This window comes from Caenorhabditis briggsae (genome assembly GCF_000004555.2).
Source record: "Caenorhabditis briggsae complete genome, chrII, whole genome shotgun sequence".
Classification (NCBI taxonomy): Eukaryota; Metazoa; Nematoda; class Chromadorea; order Rhabditida; family Rhabditidae; genus Caenorhabditis; species Caenorhabditis briggsae.
Window position 1 is genome coordinate 11,449,420 of NC_013486.2, and position 21,090 is coordinate 11,470,509.

At 35.2% G+C, this 21,090-nt stretch overlaps 2 protein-coding genes across 2 annotated transcripts in view; one reads left to right on the forward strand and one right to left on the reverse strand.

Moving 5' to 3' along the window:
* CBG20804 overlaps positions 1-1,673 on the forward strand; it is a gene marked incomplete at both ends in the record, with an annotated part of 3,375 nt that extends 1,702 nt beyond the window's left edge. The window contains 4 exons of the mRNA XM_045242711.1: positions 17-92; positions 139-679; positions 727-1,137; positions 1,505-1,673. Of these exons, the coding sequence (XP_045097134.1) occupies positions 17-92; positions 139-679; positions 727-1,137; positions 1,505-1,673 (1,197 nt within the window). The remainder of the gene's footprint in view (positions 1-16; positions 93-138; positions 680-726; positions 1,138-1,504) is intronic.
* The window catches only part of CBG20803, a gene marked incomplete at both ends in the record, with an annotated part of 24,289 nt that extends 14,099 nt beyond the window's left edge, over positions 1-10,190 (reverse strand). Inside the window, 4 exons of the mRNA XM_002631572.1 lie at positions 2,088-2,230; positions 2,274-2,506; positions 2,875-2,999; positions 10,050-10,190. Coding sequence (XP_002631618.1) covers positions 2,088-2,230; positions 2,274-2,506; positions 2,875-2,999; positions 10,050-10,190 — 642 coding nt within the window. The remainder of the gene's footprint in view (positions 1-2,087; positions 2,231-2,273; positions 2,507-2,874; positions 3,000-10,049) is intronic.
* Positions 10,191-21,090: the final 10,900 nt, after the last annotated feature.

A 21,090-nucleotide genomic window follows, 5' to 3' on the forward strand; every position in this document is an offset into this window, starting at 1 on the left:
AGTGAATACAGTACAGTCTGCATTTGGATCCAACCTAGCTGCCTATATTCTCTACCAACAAGCCGTTCAGAATCAATTGGCTCAAAGTCAAGGTACGTTTTTTTTGAAATATTGAATTTTCAAATTCTTTTTCTTTAGCTCTTGCTGCTCTCTCGGCTCTACCATCTCCAGCACAATCTACTCCGACTTCATTCAATCCATCTTCATTCTCTCTCCCCTTATTTGCCACATCACCTTCTATACCTACTACACTTCCCACACCTACACAAACACCTACTATTTTAACAACACCAAAGTCTGACACACCTCCAGGAGTTTTCAACGCGTTGTCATCGATTCTCCAGCTTCCAACCCAATTGGAAACCACAATGAGCAAGTGTACAACACCTCCGGTTATCATAAAACCAACAGTTGCCCCGTTGGAAGCGATGAGAAAGATTTCTACAGTTTCAATGCCTTCTGAATTCGTTCCATTGATACCAACGCCCTCGGCTTCGGGATCTGGATCATCTCTTCCAGCTTCTTCTCCAAGCACTTCTTCAAAAAAGGAGGAAGAAGATGAGGACGACGATGAAGAAGAGTTCGTTGACATTGAATCTGTTGACGTCGCTATTGATGGAAAAGAAAAGAGAAAGGCACATGTGGAGTTCTATCGAAGGATGAAGTACATGAGACAACAGTGAGTTGACCTAGAATCTGAATTTCACAAAAATATTCCAGTTTCAGAGACAAAGCCCTCCAATGCGGCATTTGTAAGAAAAAGGTGGACAATCATGAGAATGCGATGGCGGTTCACGTGGCAGAGCATGCGGATGCTGGATGCTACCAATGCAGACTATGTGGATGGCAGGCGATTGACAAGTACAAGATCTACACACATATGAGAGAAGAGCATCCGAGGAAAGTGGATATGTTTGTGGATAAGAGAGATATGCCAAAGATGTGTCTGGTGTTGTCGCAGTGCTTTCCAAAGACAACTGCTCGTCCGAAGAAGGAATCGAATCGGAATGCGGATACTTATCTTACTGAAGTGCTGAAGGCAAAAAGCAACGAGCACAACTGCAAAGTTTGTAGAGCAACTGTTAGAAAGGATAAGGCTGCGATGATTAGACATGTGCAGTCCAACCATACCATCAAGTGAGTGATCAGAAGTGATTAGGGGGCCCTTCCATAATTTCTTTTAGGATCATAACTTTCAAACCAATTAAATTAGATATGATAGAACTTGACGAGTGCTACAAAATGCTACTATTTGGAAATCTACATCTTGTATATAAACAAAGTTACAGACGAAATAGGTCCTGCCTGTTTTGACCTGTAACTTTGCTCATAGACAAGATGCAGTATTCCAACTAGTATCATTTAGTAGTACTCGTCAAGTTCTATCATATCTGAATAGTTCAAAGTTATTGATCCTAAAAGAAACTATGGCATGGCTAGTGAGAGCCCGCTTTTCAAGAATGAAAAAATGAATATTTTATTGTCCTTAATATTGAAATTTCAGATGTAAAACATGCAAAGCCATCTCAACAAGCCTCGAGGAACAACTAGCCCATCAAGATGAATCCCATCAGCTAAAGGATCCAAAAATGTCGGTTCACTACGCTCCGAGTGCTGCAGCCATCTATCTATTGCCAGCTTTAGAGAAATGTTTTCCCGTTGAAAAGAATTAAATATCAAAGAATATGAACCAGTAATCACTTCTGTCTTTTCTCCCCAAATTTAATAGTGTTTTTTCTTTTTCTAATTCATCAACTGCTACCCACTTTTTGCATTTTTTCATCATCCCTCCCCACCACAGCTTTCCTAATCGTTTTTCGTCAAGAGTTTTAGAAAAAAAGAACCCCACAAAAGCCATCCCATGAGAGTGACGGGTAGATTCATGAAATGTTAATGATACCAAGGCCCCCCCCCAACCCAGATAATTGCCCATCCCCAATTCGCCGAAAATGACTCTTTCACACTCAATCCATGCCACGTTTCAAATTCAGAGACCCAGTTCTATTATTCAGCTTTGATTATTTTCAGAATTGACATAAGTTAATAAAAGTTTTGAGATTTTTGAATTTTTAGCAGCCAGAACTAACCTCCAATCCTTCGGTACTTGGAAGTTGACGACCAGTTCCACGTTGAACTTCAAAGGAACTTCGGCGAACCTCGTCGGAGACTTCTGGGGGATGAAGTTCAGCTGAGTGGGCTCTGGTTGGAGCAGGAGAGACAGATAGAAGAGCTAAAAAGAAGTTTTCGGATGTTTTTGACCATCTTAAACTCACTATTATAAGTGTTCTGGGATAACCTCAATGCATAATTTGAATCGTTTGTAACAATCAACGGGACCACTGATATGCTGTTATCAATATCGTGTTCGTCCTCGAATCCTAATGTAGTCGTGGAAGTGTGTTTCGGAGTGGATGAATTTAGAAACTCTTGCGGCAAGGGCAGTGGTCGGCTCAGACCAACGACGACGCTCCGAATGTGTTCTCTCTTGAAGTCCGGGTTTACCGTTCTGGAATTTTGAGAATTTTTTATAAAGTTCGCTATTTGTATATGGTAACTATGGTACTATATATGGTACCTATGGTTCTCCTTTATGTACTGTATATAGTGACTATGGTACTGTTTACGATAACTATGGTACTATATGTGATACCTATAGCACTCTGTATGACACTAAATATGGAATCTATGGTAATACAAATCGTACTATATATGGTAACTATGGAACTGTATATGGTAACTATGGTACTATATATGGTACCGTGTCATACTCCGTATGACACCACACATGGTATCTATGGTACTACTTAAGGTACTGTATATGGTGTATATGGTACATGGTACCTATAGATCACTTCGGAGTTTCAGAAAACTCACGTGGTAACCGGATTCCTTCGTTTCAGACAATATCTGTAGAGATAGACAACGGAGATGACGACGATGAGGCCGCCGACCACGCCGCAGACGAGAACGAAGATGGTAAACAGTGGACGCTGTTCTTCCTGAGAAGAGAGATTATTAGAAATGGGTGTTAAATTGAATAAAACTGAATCAATCATATTGTGCAGAACGATTCTGAGATGGTTTTGATTCAGTACTATCATTGATTATTGTATCTTTACCAATAACTGATGTCTATTATATCTATTAGACAGCATAAAGAGTTTTCATAGAGATTAAAAATGCCCATTCAATTCTAGGAGCTCAAAAATCAATTGATTTAAACTGAAACTACAAAGGTATACCGTAAAATCTGTAATACACACTGTCTTCACACTGTCAATTTTGAGTACAATTATCTCGGTTTTTTTGAGAGGTAACAAAAATTTTTCAACTGACAAAATATTGGTGATATCATGATTAACATTTTGTTAGTTGACCACTTTGTCGTATCTTTCACAGAAATCGAGATAATTAAGCTCAAAGTTGACATTCATCCAGAGCAGCCGGCGGCCCGCCACTCAAGCTTCTCTGCGCCCTCCGACGCCCTTCAAGACGAGAAGCTTGAATGGAGATCTTAGGAAAATTTAAATATCTCGGTTCGTATAAAAGATAACAAAATGTGTTAACTAATAGAATATTGGTGATATTATGGTTAACATTTTATCAGTTGGCCACTTTTTGGTATCTTTCACAGTAATCGAGATAATTGAGATCTAAAGTTGACGATTCGGAAACATTACCAATGTTGGACAGTATGGAATAGAATCCAGCAGCATAGTTTTGATTTGATAAGACCTCAGGTTGTGATAACTCGTATCTACATTTCTAAACTATTCCCAATGGTACTCAAAAAAATATATTTAAGAATAACAAAAATGCTTTCATAAAAAACACAGATCCCAGGAGCTTTTTGCCACTACCCACTCAAACAATTTGATATAATAAACAAATGATTGTTTTCTTCTACTTCATGGGGGGAAAATGAATATTTCATTTCGGGACACTCCAACTACCTTGTCTCGTAAAATTGGAGGAAAAAAGAATAAAACGAAAACAACATGAATATTCAAATAGGGGTCCCGAAGAACAAAAAACCAAAATAATGTGATTTCTTTGGTGGTGGTGGTGGTGGTAACCGGATCTTTGCCTCAGAATTAGGAGGAAATTGGCAGTGTAGAATTTCAGAATTTTCGAAGAAAGTGCAAGTGCATTTGCTTTGATAACCCACATAGCCGCGACGGAGTAGTCGTGAGGTACGAGAACTCATCAATGAAGTTTTGAGAGAAGCCAAAAAAGAAGAAGAAGACGTCATTTGAATTAGAATTAGAAGAGTTGATTAGTATGTCTTGGAACCACAAACAAAGACTCCAGAAGATTCTTTTGTTTCCTCCACCACTCGAAATAGATCGAAATTAGATTAAAAGTCAATTCGTGATAGTTGAGTAATTGCCAGAATTGGAATGTGTCAGGTTTCGAAACAAAAGGGGTGGAAGCTAATCATTTTGTTAGTGCTCAACTGTTTTTGATGATCGGGAAGTCGGGGTGCATTGCGTGGAATTGCTAATCTCTTGTGGGTGAAAATTATGCACTCGTCTAAAAAAATTGAAGATAAAAATTTCAAGGGTAAGGAACAACTAGGTCCCTGGAAGTATCTGGAAGTCACGTTTTTTGAGGGGGGGAGGGGAGATTTTTGATTTTGGGTTTACTAATAGTCAGAAGGTGATTAAAAATTTAATGATAAAAAACATGGAGAATTTTTAAAGTTGCAGAATCAGAAAAAAAGCAAAAGAAATCTGATGAGATGTGAATTACAGATATATTTCTGAAAAATTCAAACATAATGTAGTTTTTCATTGAAAGGGGCCCAAAAAAATCATCTGACTCAAAAAGCAGTTTTTGCATTAAAATAATCCCAAAGTTGCCGTAAAACCTGTATCAGAAGGTTCGGCCTTATTTTTGTTTCGAGGTACCTCCGGTGAGCCCTTTAATTAGAGGGGGGCCTTTCTATTTTCCAGTCATTTTTTCTGATAATTTTTAACAGAAAGTTTGATGATTTTTTGTTCAGATTGCATTAAAAAATTCACCAATTTCACCAAAATTAAGCTAGTTGCAAACAAACTGTGCTTCAACAAATTTCTGTGAAATTTCTGGATTTACGGAATATTTTTAACTGAAAACGTTATTAAATTTCAAACAAAACATGTTGAAGAGGGCCCTTATATTACAAGGGGCCTACTATTTTTCCAAACCCTTCTCAGAGGGCCCTTCCATTAGAGGTGCCCTTCAATTAAAGTGGCCCTTCTGATACAGGTTTTACATTATTCAATTTTAAAAACAGATTTTAATTTGATTTCAAAATTCTACATTAGCTGAAAATCAGATTTTAAAAAAATTATGATTACAATTGAGAATTTTCCTATTTCCACAAAAAGGCGATCTCCAAAAAACTCTGAACTTTCAATTTTTCCAATGAAAGATCGAAAAGCGAAGCTTCGAGTTAATCAAATCCGGAATAATCAAGTCTTGAAAAAGACGGACACAAAGCAAATGAGATCGAGTGGTCTCTAAATTTTGGAGCCTAAAAATGGATTGTTCAAACTACCAAATACCTCATTTAAAACATCAGATATTCCATCTGAAACATCATCATCAGAATAAATCAAAGCACACCGGAAGCGGATATTTGATCCACGAATCAAATTGAAAAAAAACATACCCTGCGATTTGTAAATAGTATAGTCATGGATGGAAATGAAAGATAGAACTCATGCAATTTCAAAAATTCTAATAGCGTTCGAATTCATAGCTGTTCAATTCCATAGAATCACTAATCCTATTCCTTTGCACCGTTATCGATATAATATCCTCTCTCTATGTGTCCCACCCTTTCCTACTAATCCGCTCTTCCTTCCTAGATTATCTCACTTCGTTGGTTACTATGCTTTTCGGCGAAATTATATGACGGAGGCACTGGTCAGAAGACGTCAAAAATGGAAGCAAGAAATAAAAAATTTGAATCGTTTGAATTGAATCGAATAAAACCTAGAAAAAGAGAAAGAATAAAAACTAATTCAAGTGGTTTGTTTCTAGACAAGTCAACGAGTCAAAATGGGTTTGAAGTGATGTCAGTTGGGAGAGAAACACAACGGAGCACCAATTTAGGCCCCTTGAAGGCAAAGAGTGAAACAAATTCAGTTTGACAACCAGTAGTCAGCCAAAAAGAAACGAATTGAGAGGCAGGTGATGTGATTTTGTATGTTGTTGTTTCGAGGAGAATTATTGACACGAAATATGCCAAACATAGCATTTTTGAACCCTTTTTAAAATAAAATTAATCTACCCGGACCGTTAAAACGGGTATATATATATGGACATAAGTATCTTGGAAGCGCGAAAATTGGTAAAAGCATAGTTTTACGTTTGGTTCAAAGTTACTGAAATTTTCAAAGTAATTCCTCAAGTCTAGGTCTTGTTATGATTATTCAAAGATGAACCGTTGTGCTTTTCAAGTGACGAAGCAAATTTGACAAGTGATAACTCAGCTCAAAGTTGATCAATTAATTTAAAATTTGGCTAGTTTACTGATGAATTATTTTTATTTTTGCATTAAAAATCTGAGCCCAGTACAACGGTTCACTCAAATTTTATGCTAGAACAAACTTTAGTCCGGTTAATTACCGTAAAGACTTTAATAGAGTGCCACATACATTTTCAACTTTGAGTCAATTCATCTTGGTCCCTTTATATATCAAACAAATATAAACTATATCAAAAAACGACAAACAGACAAAATATTTTTGACATTATGATAAACATTTTATCAATTGTTCACTTTTTAATATCTTTTACAGGGAGTGAGATATATGGGTTCAATGTTAGGTATCAAGATAATCCTGAAAAAAAATTTACAATACTGGTCAGAAAAGAAAACGACTGAATGAATGCTGCTGAAAATCTGAACAGAACTCTCGATTGAATGTGGCTGACAGGTTGGGATGTGAGGGTGGAGGGCACGTCGACATCGAACCGCCCACTTCAGAATTTATGTGACGTCGTTTTATGGATGTCTAGAATGGTGAAGTTTCAGAAAGAGTCGGCTCAAAGCTCGACGATCTTCTTGACAAAGAACGATTGACACTTTCAGATTGATTAGGTCGACAAAGTTAAGATTTTTAGATCCTGAGAAAAAATCCAAAATTCTATTGCCTGGGAAAGAACACGGAAAGATTTGGCCTTTAGAATCACCTGCTTCAATTCCTCGAATTTGGGAAAATCAGACCTACACTTTGGGTTCAAATGTTCTAGATCCTAATGGAGATCTGGAAGTGAAAGAAGTGACGTTCAAAAAAAATTTGCAAAGCTATAGAATCGTTGGGATTTGGGGAACAGAGATAATCAGGTTGAGACCAACTGAGCCGATATTGATTAACCAGAATACAAAGCACATTTTGGAAAACTTTGAAATTCCTATTCTAAAAATATTTAGATGTTCCCTTTTGAAATAATTCCCTCAAGATTTGCCCTACTTTTCCCAGATTTAACCTATTTCAGATTTGACCTACTTTTCCCAAGATTTGACCTACTTCTAAACATCAGAGAATCTTTTTTTGAATTTATGTCAGAAATATGTTTCTTGGTAAGGTTCTTAAAACATCGTCATCTGAAACCCACATGATCTATGAAATTCACCTAAATAAGCCTAAACAAGTTATGCTCTAATTGAAAAAATGAAATCAAATATTCTTTTTTTTCAACTGAATTCTAGCTAACCACACAAGAAAAGAAACCCAAAAAAGTTTCAAGAACAAATAATACTTGATTCTTGGAAAGTAAAAAAAATGAGTCAAAAGTAATAAAGTTCTTCTCTTCCCGAAACACAAGGAAAAAGAAGAATATTAATTGAGAATTCATAGACTGACGTGGCAACAGATGCTCTCAAAGATGAGCTACTAGTTGGACAAGATACATACAAATGAAGAGAAAGATAAAACTATATAGAGAAGAGAGAGTAATTAGGAAGTGGCATATTGATGAATTATATAAAAGTTCTTTCTCTTCTCTTACTCATCAAATTTCTGTCTTCTTTTTTTTTGAAAAAAAAATTGGAAATTGAAGGAGACGTTGATCAACGTATGCGAGAAATGAATGAAATTCACCGTCAGGTGACTTTAGAAGAATGAAGAAATCCTCGATTAGGTAACAGAGAAGAAGAATCATGGAAAATAGGAAAGAACAACAAGGGATTAAGGACATGGAAAACCAATTTGAGACGTGATGTATATGTGAGCAAGGATCATATGTCTCCCGCGATAGGAATAAGAGAATAAAAATTAGAAAATGAAATGTAATTTATTAGAATAGAAGCAGAAGCTGATAAACCGACCTATTTTTTTCTAATAGAAGCTCATCCCCACCATTCACTTTGAGTCTATATATCTCTGTTCCTATTAGAGATATCAAGAATTTGTCAACTGATAAAATATTGGTGATATTATGATAAGTATTTTGTCCGTTGACCTTTTTTTGTATCTTTCGGAAGAATTAAGATAATCGAGCTCAAAGTTGACAGTCATTCGGAGCCACCGGCGGCCCGCCGCTCAAGCTTGAGCGGCAACCTCAAAAACTTCAAATATCTCGGTTCGTATAAGAGATAACAAAAAAACTAATGAAATATTTATCACAATATCAGCAATATTTTATTAGCATATTGCTTTTTGGTACTTTTTACAGTAACCGAGATAATTGAGCTCAAAATGGATGGTTCGGGTGGACTCCTATTGAAAGAAATACAGTATGTGGAAATTCTGAAAGTAGATGGAACAAATGATGTGAAAGGCTCAAATTGGAAATGAAAGAGATTTGAACGAAAAATCCCACTTTTCATTAATAATCCGTTTCAAAAGTTAGAAATTTAAAATGTTGAAAAGCAATCTAGGATCGAAGGACATAAATTCGAAATGACAGGTCTAGGAAAAGTCTAGACAGGCATCTTTGCAGAAGGATTAATCTATATACAGACTTCGGTTATACATAAAAAAATTAGGGAAAATTCCTTGAAAAATATATTCTCTGGATATGACACAAAATCTTGCACTGAAAATATTGTGTTTTGTTCCGAAATACTTCTTTTTCACCATAATATCCAGAAGTACGAATTCAAATTTGACTCTTGGAAAATAATTGGGAGCACCACCTCCAAAATAATCCGGCTCGTCACAGTGATTAGGGATTCTAAAGGAGGGTTATAAAGATTGTGCAGAAGCTAAGATCATAAACATGCGGCAAAAAGATTAGTCTAGAATAAGCTGATTGGTTACAGAGATTTGCTCTAAAAGCGATTATAAACCTAAAAAGACAAGAATTAAGATAAGAAGTTCAGATTTTTGATGTAGTGTAAAATCTAAAAAAATGATTTTATAGAAAATAGGCATAATTGCTCTAACAGAAGCCGAGAAGCTTGAGCGGCGGACCGCCAGCGGCCTCAGATGGCTGTCAACTTTGTGCTCAATTAGCTCGGTTTCTTCTTTAAAGATATAAGAAAGTTGTCAACTGAAAAATTAATTATCAGAATATAACAAATACTTTATTCGTTGACAGACTTTTGATATATATTTTGATATTTTTCATAGGAACCGAGATATATAAGCCCAAAGTGCGTAGGTATAGAGTGTCGCCCACCCTTGGAGGTGCCGCGCCGCCACCAACTGAGCTGCTCTAAACTGCCAAGTTTGAACTTTCCTATCTAATTTTCTATTGAAGATATCAAACAGTTGTCAACTGATAAAATATTTATCATAATATCAGCAATATTTTATCAGTTGACACATTTTTGATATCTCTCATAGGAGCTGAGATAATTGAGCTCAAAGTTGAAGTTTGGGTGGGCTTCTACTAACACAAGTTCTAAATGAATTTGTACATTGATGATCAGATTCAGTTTTTTCAAATACACAGTATTGTGCAAAATATTTTAACACCTGGAAATCCAACTGTTTTTTACTTATTGTTAGGTTAACTTTTCAAAAGTGAAACTAAAAGAGCAGGTGAAAACGCGTAAAACCTGCTGAATTTTTGCAATCTTTCCAACCACAAAAACAATTCGCACCCACCGTTTTGAAAAGTGCCGGAATGAAACAAATGAGAACCACCAACAAAATGAGCACCGAAATCAGTGTGTGCTCACATAAATCGAATAATTGATAGTAGACTCGATAGAATGAGTTGAGCATTAGAATAAGTACCTCACACATTTTGAGGGATTTTCAAAAGAATATGTTCTTCTCTTATTTTTTTTTAGCTGGCATATGGACCACACATCAACACAGAAATTTTGGTGGTGGTCGATGAGTGAAAATTTGATTTTGACACGGATGACGGGAAGGAAGGGGGACGCTAAAAAGGAGGATGAGGAGGAAGCGGTTATGATGAGTTGGTAGAAATTGGGAAAAAGGAAAAGGAAGAGAAGGGGGATGGGTAGATGGATGCAAAACAACCGAATTTAGACAATTTTGGAATTTTCGCACGAGTGAGAAAGGGTAAAATGTGTGTGTTGTGTGCTGACTTGATTGGGGTTTTGAGTTGGGAATTTTTTTGAAAGTTTCGAAGGAAAATAGTAGTGTGTCGTCTCGCGAGACTTAAGTTCAGCAAAAGTTTAGTGGAACCAGCGAATCTCGCAAAAATCAGCTACATTCGTTCAGCTTTGTTTCGCACAAAGTTCAGCAAAGTTTCATTTCTGGATTTCTCGGAAAACTCAAGTTCAGCATTTTCACGTTTTCGCATAGTTTCGCAATTTCCCAGCTCAGCATTTTCTCGTTACAGCATTTTCCAGCAAGCTTTTCTTTTCTCGCAAAGTTTCGCAAAGTTTCGCGAGAAAAAAGGAAGTTCAGCGAGACAGACGTGATCTTTATGGAAAGGGGGGTTTTTAGGTTCCAACTCAGAAGTATGTCATCTTTAACCTGTTGATCCCCTCTCACAATATCTATTATCCCATGAAAAAGTTTGATCAGTTCAATTCAAGCCCTAAATTCAAGAAAATTTGGAAAAAAAATTCACGTTTCAGAAAATCTTAATTCAGATTTTCATAATTTCGAACATTCGGATTGTGAACCATTTTGATACCCAGAAATGCCAAATATCGTATAATATATTAGAGGTTTAGAGTTTTCGAATTCCTGAAAGTTTATTAAACCCAAATCTCCAAATTGGACTTTCGCAATTTCCAATGAGAACCTCACAAGGGTAGTGTTTTCAGACAGGCTTTGAGAATTTCTTGAAGCTTTGGTCTATGGTACTTTCGAACATGCTGATTACGGTGTTGTTTTTTTCCCGTGTACTAATTTCTTACTTTTGGAGTGAACTTTTGAAGGAGTTCAAAACAATTGTTCGGAGTTTTTCGTATTTAATTCGTACTTTTAAACGTTTTTCCACAATCTGACAACGTTTGCTCATATTTCAAAAAAAGTTTTTTGAAAAAAAATTCACCATGGGGTCCCCCTTTGGAAATTTTTATAATTTTTTGAAAATTCTTCAAATGTGCTAAAATGATTTATATATATATAGAGAAGTGTAAAAATGAGATTTTCATAAGAATTAATATCCTAAATACTTCTGGAAATCACAAATATGTGTTTTCTTTCCACCCACTAGCAATCAAATCTTTTGATAACAAAGATTTACATAATTCCTGACTGATTTATTACTGTTCCGTTGGCATTTCTGGGTGTCAAAATGGTTCACAATCCGAATGTTCGAAATTTGGATTTTCTTGGTTTTTTTAGAATTTCAACTTTCGAAAGTTTCGAATTTATGAAAATCTGAATTAAGATTTTCTGAAATGTGAAATTTTTTTCCAAATTTCTGAATTTAGGGCTTGAATTGAACTGATCAAACTTTTTCATGGATAATAGATATTGTGAGAGGGGATCAACAGGTTAAATATGACATACTTCTGAGTTGGAACCTAAAAACCCCCCTTTCCATAAAGATCACGTCTGTCTCGCTGAACTTCCTTTTTTCTCGCGAAACTTTGCGAAACTTTGCGAGAAAAGAAAAGCTTGCTGGAAAATGCTGTAACGAGAAAATGCTGAGCTGGGAAATTGCGAAACTATGCGAAAACGTGAAAATGCTGAACTTGAATTTTCCGAGAAATCCAGAAATGAAACTTTGCTGAACTTTGTGCGAAACAAAGACTGAACTGGTCTTGCTGAACAATTTGCGAAAACATGTAAAAATGCGAGACTTGTCTCGCGAGACGACACTCTAGAAAATAGACAAACTTTTTTTTTAGAAAGTCATGAAAACCTTCGAAACCGCGACACTTCGAAACCTCGACACTTCGAAACCAGTCATTTGTAAACTGGTAATTTTGAAACCGTGACAAACTGATGAATTTATCAGAAGTAAAAGCTTCTCGTAATTACCGTCAACACTTTATTAGAACGCCATCTCTAACTTTCAACTTTGAGGTAATTTAACTCGGTTTCTGTGAAAGATACAAAAAAGTGGTCAACTGACAATGTATTGTTGATAATATTTTAAACATTTTGTCAGTTGACCATTTTTTAATATCTTCTACAAAAACCGAGATATGAGAGCTCAAAGTTGACGGCTTGGCAAGAGTGTTTAAGGCCCTTTCTGGCCTATTTTTCGATAAATTTCAGTGATTTTTTAATGATTGTCATTGTTTTCATGCAATTTTTTTGCGCATTTTTTAAATCTTTATTTTGAAAAAATAGATTAAATTTGATCAAATTTATTGAAAAGTCGAAAAAAAATTTTTATAGCTTTTTTTGCAATTTTTCCCAACTTTTCTGATTTCTATGAGAAAATGATTTGAAATCAATGAAACTTATCGAACGATCAAAAAAGACAAGAAAATAATTACGAAAGATATATGTTCCTTCAAATGCGCCTTTACCGGACAAAAGCTCCGCCCACCCCGACTTTTCGGCCGCAACGCGAACTCGCTTACCTTTGAGCACTTTGAGCTTAATTATCTCTATTCCTATGAAAGATATCAAAAAGTTATTAACTAATAAATCATTTATCATAATATCAGCAATATTTTATCAGTTGACAAATTTTTGATATCTTTTACAGGAATAATTAAGGCCAAAGTTAAGGCCAAAGTGCAGGGTCTTCTATTAGCGAAAATACGGTACGCTTTCTGGGAAAGTACGTTTTGGCGCCTGTCAATTTTACAATCAAAACAATCTACAAAAAACAAGGATCGCATTTTTTCCAAACTTCTAAAAATGCTGAATTTGCTGGAACTGCTGGATTTCTGGTTCTAAACATAAGAAGAGCTTTGGAGAATATAAGAATAGTAATCAGATATGCGCATATTGTTTTGAGAAACCCCGGTCTTCTTAATTTTCTATTTTCGGTCCTTATACTATTCTAAACGCTTTTTAAAAATTCCAAAATAAAAATTCTGAATAATCCCAAAACCCCAAAAGAAAACCATACTCTCATGAGAAGTTGATGCCACCGCCACCAGTCTGTCCAGAGAGAATTGGTTGGAGAAGACGTGGCGCTGCAAATGTAAATATCAAAAATGTACAAAAAGGGGCTATCCATTTCAAAAAGACACCACAAAAGTGTGAAAAACAGAAGAATTCATATTATTTTTCGGAAGAATATAAAATAGTGGACGGTCAGGAGACAGGATGGCTTGAAAATATCGAAACACATATGAATAATGGACTGAAAACATGTGAACTAAGCAAATATGGAGGTGGCAAAAAATAGGAAAGAAAAAGAGAAAGGGAATCTTTTTGTTCCGTCTGGAGAGCAGAAATTATGGAAATGATGATGATGAGAATGACGGATGAGAAGATTCTCTGAAAATAGAACAATGTGTCAACGATCAGAATTTTGAAGGAAGAATCTGGAAATTTCTGAATGCAGAAGCAGGAAAACAGGAATTCGGGAAAAACCGTGAACAGATTGTCTTTTTTCGCGGTCTAACGTAACTCCAACATATCGTAAAACCTGTATCAGAAGGGCTCCTTTAATAGGAGAGTCCCTCTAATAGAAGGCCCTCCGAGAGAGGGTGTGAAGAAAAGAAAGGCCTCTTTCTATATGTGTTGTTTTAAATTAAAAACTTCTGACCGTTTTCAGTTACAAATATTCCGGAAATTTCAAAACTACAGAAATTAGTTGAAAGACTCTTTTTTTGCTAAAAAAAGTATCTTAATATATGGGGGAAATTGACAAATTTTCATAAGTTTTGAATTGAGAACCACAAATTTTTTATGAAAATGTTTCAAAAAGAAAGGCTCCTCTAATTGAAGGGCCCCCATAATAGAAGAGCGGGCACTTCTAATACAGTTGTTAGGGTATTCAAATCCAAAAAAAACTCAATTATATGAACACATGACATATGATATTTTTTAAAGTTTGTATCATCCTGCTAAAACACAAGCTACATTTTTTTGTACCAACAAAATCTGGAGCAAAAACTAATCCCCAGCATGATTTGGTGTTCTTCTTCGTTTTTGTTTAAGAAGGAATTTCTGAGAATGATATCAAGAAAATTTAAAAAGTTGAAAATTAAAGGCAAATCCACATCCAGATCAGAAATTGAAAAGAGTGGGAAGGTTTTTTCCTTGCAGGTTGACGTCGTCAAAGTGCAACTAGGATCATACATTTGAAAATTCCCACTTACCGTGAAGCCTCTAATAGAAGGGCACACTAACTTTTAACTTCTAGCTCATTTATCTCGATTCCTGTGAAAGATGAAAAAGTTGTCAACTGATAAATTGTTTAATTATATAACCAAAAGAGATAATAACACTTTTGATACTATCAAAAGTGTTTTTTGAGTTGACAAATGTTTGATATCTTGCATAGGAATTGAGATAATTGAGCTCAAACTTGACAGTGTGAAGCCCTTGTGTTACAGATTTTACGGTATACTTTCGTAGTTTTTTGAGCTTCTAGAATTGAATGGGCATTTCTTAATCTCTATGAAAACTTTTTATGTAATATCACACAGTCTGGAACCAAAACTTTCCGTTGAAAGTTATAGCAAATAAATTTTAAAAAATACTAAATGCAAAAAAACTCAAAAATGAAACTCAGATTAGTCTCTGACAGTTTAAATATGTACTTTCAGAGAAAGATGTTTAAAAAATTACAGTCACTCTCTAGGCCCCTTCGGGCGTTTCCAGCGTTCTAAAAATGGAACACGAGTTACAACTATCCTGTGAAAAATAACCAGAAAAAAAGTTGGGCTCTTGAACTTCTAGGAACCTGACTTCTGATTCCGATTTCAAGATTCTTCTTCCTGGAAATGAGACCACACCTTTTTTTTTTCTTTTCCAGGCAAAAAATCTTCAACAAACACGGACCTTCTCCCAGAAAACAAAGTCAAATCTCTTTCTTTTTTATTCATCACCCCACCCATTTTTGACCCGTCTGGTGTTCCATTCTTGCAAAGCAAAAAGCAAAAGAAATTTAAGAAAAAAAATGCGAGGTTGAAGCGGAATGAATTTCTGAATATTTGCTTTCGAAAAAAGTCAGTCAAAATGAGAATAGAGAAAAAAAATAAGGGGAAATAGGAGAGAAAAAATGAATGAATGAATGGATGAATGAGTTGTGTTGGAACGACAAGCCCCGGACCATAATAAAATAAAACAAGGCAAACTCTTGGGGTTCTGTGACTCAGAAGGAAAAGAAACGGAACGGATGCGGTTGAGTGTTGAAAAAATGAAAAAAAGAGGGAAGGAAACGGATATTTATCCACTTTGCCGTTTTTTTTTCTAGACAGATCGAGTCTCTTAAAATGAAAGAAACTGGAAGGCTACAGTAATCCAATGTTCTAGATGCACTAATTTTCGAAAAACCATTCAAACAAAATAAATAGGTTCTGCAGAACTTTGGGTGTCATTAAAGTTAGATAGAGGGCCTTCTCCTCTTTATTTCTTTTTTTCTGAAAACTGAAAAAAAAGAGAATCTAATTAAAATAAAATGCAAAAGTTTTCGATGAACGCATCATCAAGTGTGTTTGTGTGCACAAAAGTACGTAGCAAATGCTGAGCAATTTAACAAAAACTGTTTAGAAATGGCAGAAGAATTAGAGAATCAATTTAGAAAAGAAATTACCGGAAAACCTGTAATAGAAGGGTCTCTACTTTGAGTCAATTCATATCAGTTCCTGCAGAAGATATAAAAAAAATTGTCAACTGATTAATTGTTTATCATAACATCAGGAGTTTTTTATCAGTTGACACATTTTTGATATCTTGCATAGGAGCCGAGATAATTGAGCTTAAACTTGACAAATATGGATCTAGTCAAATCATATATAATCGGAGTAGTTTTTTTAGTTTCAGGTTCTCAATGAAGTCAAAGCTTGGTTCGGAGTTCATTCTTTTTTTCAGATTTCTGGTTTTTCTTTTTTTTCAGATTTCTGGTTTTTCTTTTTTTTTCAGATTTCTGGTTTTTCTTTTTGAAAATAACTTAGGGATTTGGGTCGGAGTATCAGAGTGGAGAAACTGAAAAATTCCGGCGAGTTTATATACCCATTGGCTCAGACGATTTTTCCTGCGATACGAGGTCAAAACAAGTCCATAAATCATGCTTCAGAATTACTTCAGAGAGATCAAAAATGCTAGATTCGAATCAGTGAAAAATGTAGTCGGTACCTCTTTCAGATTCCTATCGTTTGAAGTGAGCCAATCTATTTCTTTGGATCGGTGTTTTTTCAAAGGTCACCAAAATAAAAGGGGAGAGCATTTTGGTGTATTTGATTGATTCGAAATGTACTAAAAGCCAATAAATCGATTTTGAAGAGGTTTGTAAACCTCACATTTCTTATGTAAAATGAAAAATTCAAAAGGGTCATTTTGAGAGTAAGTGCGGAAATTCCGCTAACTCTGATAGTTAGAAAACATAATTTTCGGAAATATAGCAATTTCTGAATTTCTGAATTTCTGAATTTCTGAATTTCTGAATTTCTGAATTTCTGAATATCTGAATTTCTGAATTTCTGAATTTCTGAATTTCTGAATTTCTGAATTTCTGAATTTCTGAATTTCTGAATTTCTGAATTTCTGAATTTCTGAACTTCTGAATTTCTGAATTTCTGAATTTCTGAATTTTCGGATTTTCTGAATTTCTGAATTTCTGAATTTCTGAATTTTCGGATTTTTTGAATTTCTGAATTTCTGAATTTCTGAATTTTCGGATTTTTTGAATTTCTGAATTTCTGAATTTCTGAATTTCTGAATTACCTAATTTCTTAATTTCTGAATTAATAGCACTTCTTTTCGATTTTCAAATATTCCCGCTAAACATGTGTCACAAGACCAAAAGTCCATGTCCTTGACCTTCCTGCTCCAAGTCGGTGTGAAGTGACATGGACACTTTTAACGAGGTTGTGGTCAGTGAACATATGAGAAAAAAAGAAGAACTTCATACTAGATATTCTATACCAAAGAACTCTGTAAAAAAAGAGAAAAACAAAAAAATATTCGAAAAGGTCTCTCCATCTGATAGGTTGACGCCGATTTCTTCAAAACTCATAAAATATTCGATGAATAGGGAATTGAAAAAGGAATCTCGAACAAAAACTTTTTCTAGTTTTCGAATTTCACATCTACCAAGAAGCATCAGAAAAAAAAGAATGTGGGTGGAGAGCAAGAGAGGAAGAAATTAATTGGAAGTCGAATGGGAGGAATGAAAATAGAATTGACCTTAAACTTGTCAGTAACGACTACGGAGCTTAGTCTTCCACTTCTATTGCTTTCTTCTACCAGACTCCTCTTGAGACATAACAAGTCAATTAGAGAATGTCTCTTTTCCTCCTCCTTCTTTTTCGTCCCGTCCCCTCCTGTTTCGAAAGAAAATGCTCATTGAGCTTTTTTTGAAACGGTGCAATTGGACTGACGCAGCGGGAATGACAAGTGAATATGTATATGGAAACTGCCAGAACTAATTTCATTTGAGAATTCGAAATTGGAATGAGAATGTGATCTGTATTAAAATAAAAGTTGTTTGGTTTTTGAGGGAAACGAGAAAATTTTCTCCGATTTTTTGCAAAATTTTTAGACCTTTTTAGGTTTTTCATCTATTTTTGAAGATTCTTTTTCGGTTTTCCGGCTTTTTTGTCTGAAATTAGGGTGTTCTTGACAGAAGATTACTGTAGATTACTGTAGGAAACCTTGTATTTTGTAGTTTTTTTTCAGACAACAAATCAGTTTTTATCTGCACTTTGACGTGATTGTGTTTGCAAAAAAAATACGAAAAAGGAAATTAGGTTTCTACAGTAATCCTCAGTAAAACAACGTTCCATCAAATTTCATACAAAAAAACCCGGCAATTCGAAAAAGAATCTTTGAAAATAGCTGAAAAACCTAAAACGATCTAAAAATTTACCTAAAATTCAATAAAAAATAAACTTCTTTTGAAAAATCGCTAAAATTTTAGGTGACGGTAGTCGTTATTGTGGGTCCTTCCGACATGGCCACCGTCGATTTTCCCACCGCTCCGATTTTTTTGTAGATTACCGATATGGATCGTCACAACTACGATATTCAAATTTTTACAGTTTTCTGAAATTTTCTATTCAAAACCAGATAACGAGCAGAGTTTCCGTGTAGCCGAAAACTACGAATTTGCCCAAAATTTCGGTTGACGCTGTCCAAACGGACCGCAACTAGGCATAGTGATTTGGAGATGGAATACTTGACTGAAGCCTCCCAGTTTTTGGAAAATCTAGTTCAGAGACAAATGTGTTTTTTTTAATGTTTCTAAGTAAGACGACGGTTATAAACTTTTCAGATTTTAAAAAGTTACTGTAGCCAAGCATCGGAGTACATAGTTACCGTGTATTTCCTTTAATGGAAGCCCACCCCAACTTTGAACTCACATATCTCGGTTCCTGTGAAAGATATCAAAATTTTGTCAACTGATAAAAAATTTGTGATATTTTGATTAACATTTTGTTAGTTGACAAAAATTTGATATCTTTCACAGGAATCGAGATAAATGAGCTCAAAGTGGACAGCTTCCGTGGGGAAGAATTAAGGTAGGGGCTTCGATGCTTGGCTACATACTGTCCAATCTTAGTAATGTCACAGACCTACTTATCTCAATTCCTGTGAAAAATATTGTCGGAATTATAAACAAAAATCAGAGTTTTTGCACTGAGGGTTCATACACCGAGGTGACAGTTTTATAATTCCGGTATTATTTTTCACAGGAATCGAGATAATTGGGCTCAAAGTTGGGTGCGGTAGGTCTGTGACATTACCAAGGTTGAACAGTATGTAGCCAAGCATCAGAGCCCCTACCTTAATTCCTCTCCACATAAGCCGTCCACTTTGACATGATTTATCTCGATTTCTGTGAAAGATATCTGAATTTTGTCAACTGATAAAATATTGGTGATATTACAATAAATGATTTATTAGTTGACAAAATTTCAATATCTTCTACAGGTGATGAGATATATGGGCTCAAAGTTGAAGGTTTGGGTAGGCTTCTATTAGATGAAGTACGGCATTTTCGGTTTCCATTTCCATGTTGTGACATCTACTTTCTGAATTCCTCATTCTTCATGTTTGCGTTTTTCAAATTCTTCCTTTCCCCCTGCATACGTCATTCTTATAAAAATGCCACAAAACAAATGCCATTATTTGATTGCTATTTAACCACCATTATCCGCCCAAATTGTTCGAAACTCTTCCATTTCTGTTTACGCAGCCTTTTTCTAAACAGCTCGCGGGCTGACCAAAACGATAAACAAGTAAACAAGTTTCGATGTTTGATCAAGAACTTAATATTTTATTTCTTCCGCAATCACAAACTATAAAAATGGGACAGACTCTAAAAATCTGTATTCAAAAAAAGTTGAGTAAAGTCACGCTTTGTTGAATGTAGTGTGAAAATCACCATTTTTAAAGGTACATTGTACTTTTTTGTTTCGAAATCCAACCTATTTTTCAAATAATCTCTGAAAATGGATGAACTTTGTTTTTCTGGTCCTCGCTTTCTCAGAATAGATCCTTCTCAATGAGAAATTGATATAAATTGTCATTGTCCCCTGGATTTTATTTCCTGACAGAAAGTAATTCTTCTCACTGAACACTTTTACTTGTCCTTTTCCTACAATGATGACAATTATTTTTTGTTTGTTGCTGACTATTTTTCTGTATAAAAGAGACCTAGAAGAATGGCCAGAGGCCGGCCAGACCTCAAACGTGTTTTCAAGTTTTTTTTGTTTTCCTCTGTCCCAATTTTTTCTTTTTCTATACTTCGGTATTTTCTCATGTGTTGAAAGCATCTCTCTCTCTCTCTCTCATAAGAGGGTTTCCCTCGATCTCTTCTATGTTGTTTTCTTTTGGACTGTGATCTGTGAGCTCTTGTTGGTTATATAAGACTAGTGGCGAATGCTGCAAAACCTTTCTTTTGACTGGTTTTTAATAATTTTCTTATTTTCTGTTCAAACTTCAGCGAGGAAAACAAATTACTGCTGAACATTCTAAATTACGGAAAATTAATGCATTAATAAATGCAACCTGATTTTCAATTTTGTGGACTTTTTTTTGAAGTTCCACTCGGCAGTTTTGAAGGTCCCTTTGAAAAATCTGGGTTTCTATATTAGTATATTTTTATGTCAGTCTGGAAAAATTCGAAACTCCGGGTTTTTTCTCAATTGTTTCTGCTTTTCGACAATTTTCATGTAATTTTCCCCAAGCCAGTCTTGGAAATCCTTCGAAAAATCGGTTATCAAAATTTTTCCCCGAATTTTCCTTCTGAAAAACAGGATACTTGATTTTTTTCCGAATTTGCTTTTCGGAAAATCGGAAAATATCGAAAAAAGCATGAATTTTAATAAACTAAGTCATGTCGATACCTGTAGTATCGTAGTGTATGTGCCTTTAAACTACAGTACTTTTCGAAAAAAATTTTCTGAAAAAATTTTTGGAAAATTTGCTATTATCCTTGTCAGAGAAAAAAAGGTTGAGTCGAAGTGTATGCGATGTTTGTAAACAAATATCTGTAAGCGTAAACAACCCGAAACAGTTGAAACGAGTGCGACAGTAACCCGGCGGGAAAATATTAAATTTACTCATTTTTTAGCTTTTCGCATATTTTGCAGCAAATTTCGTCGAATATATTTTCAAATACCGCAAAAAACAA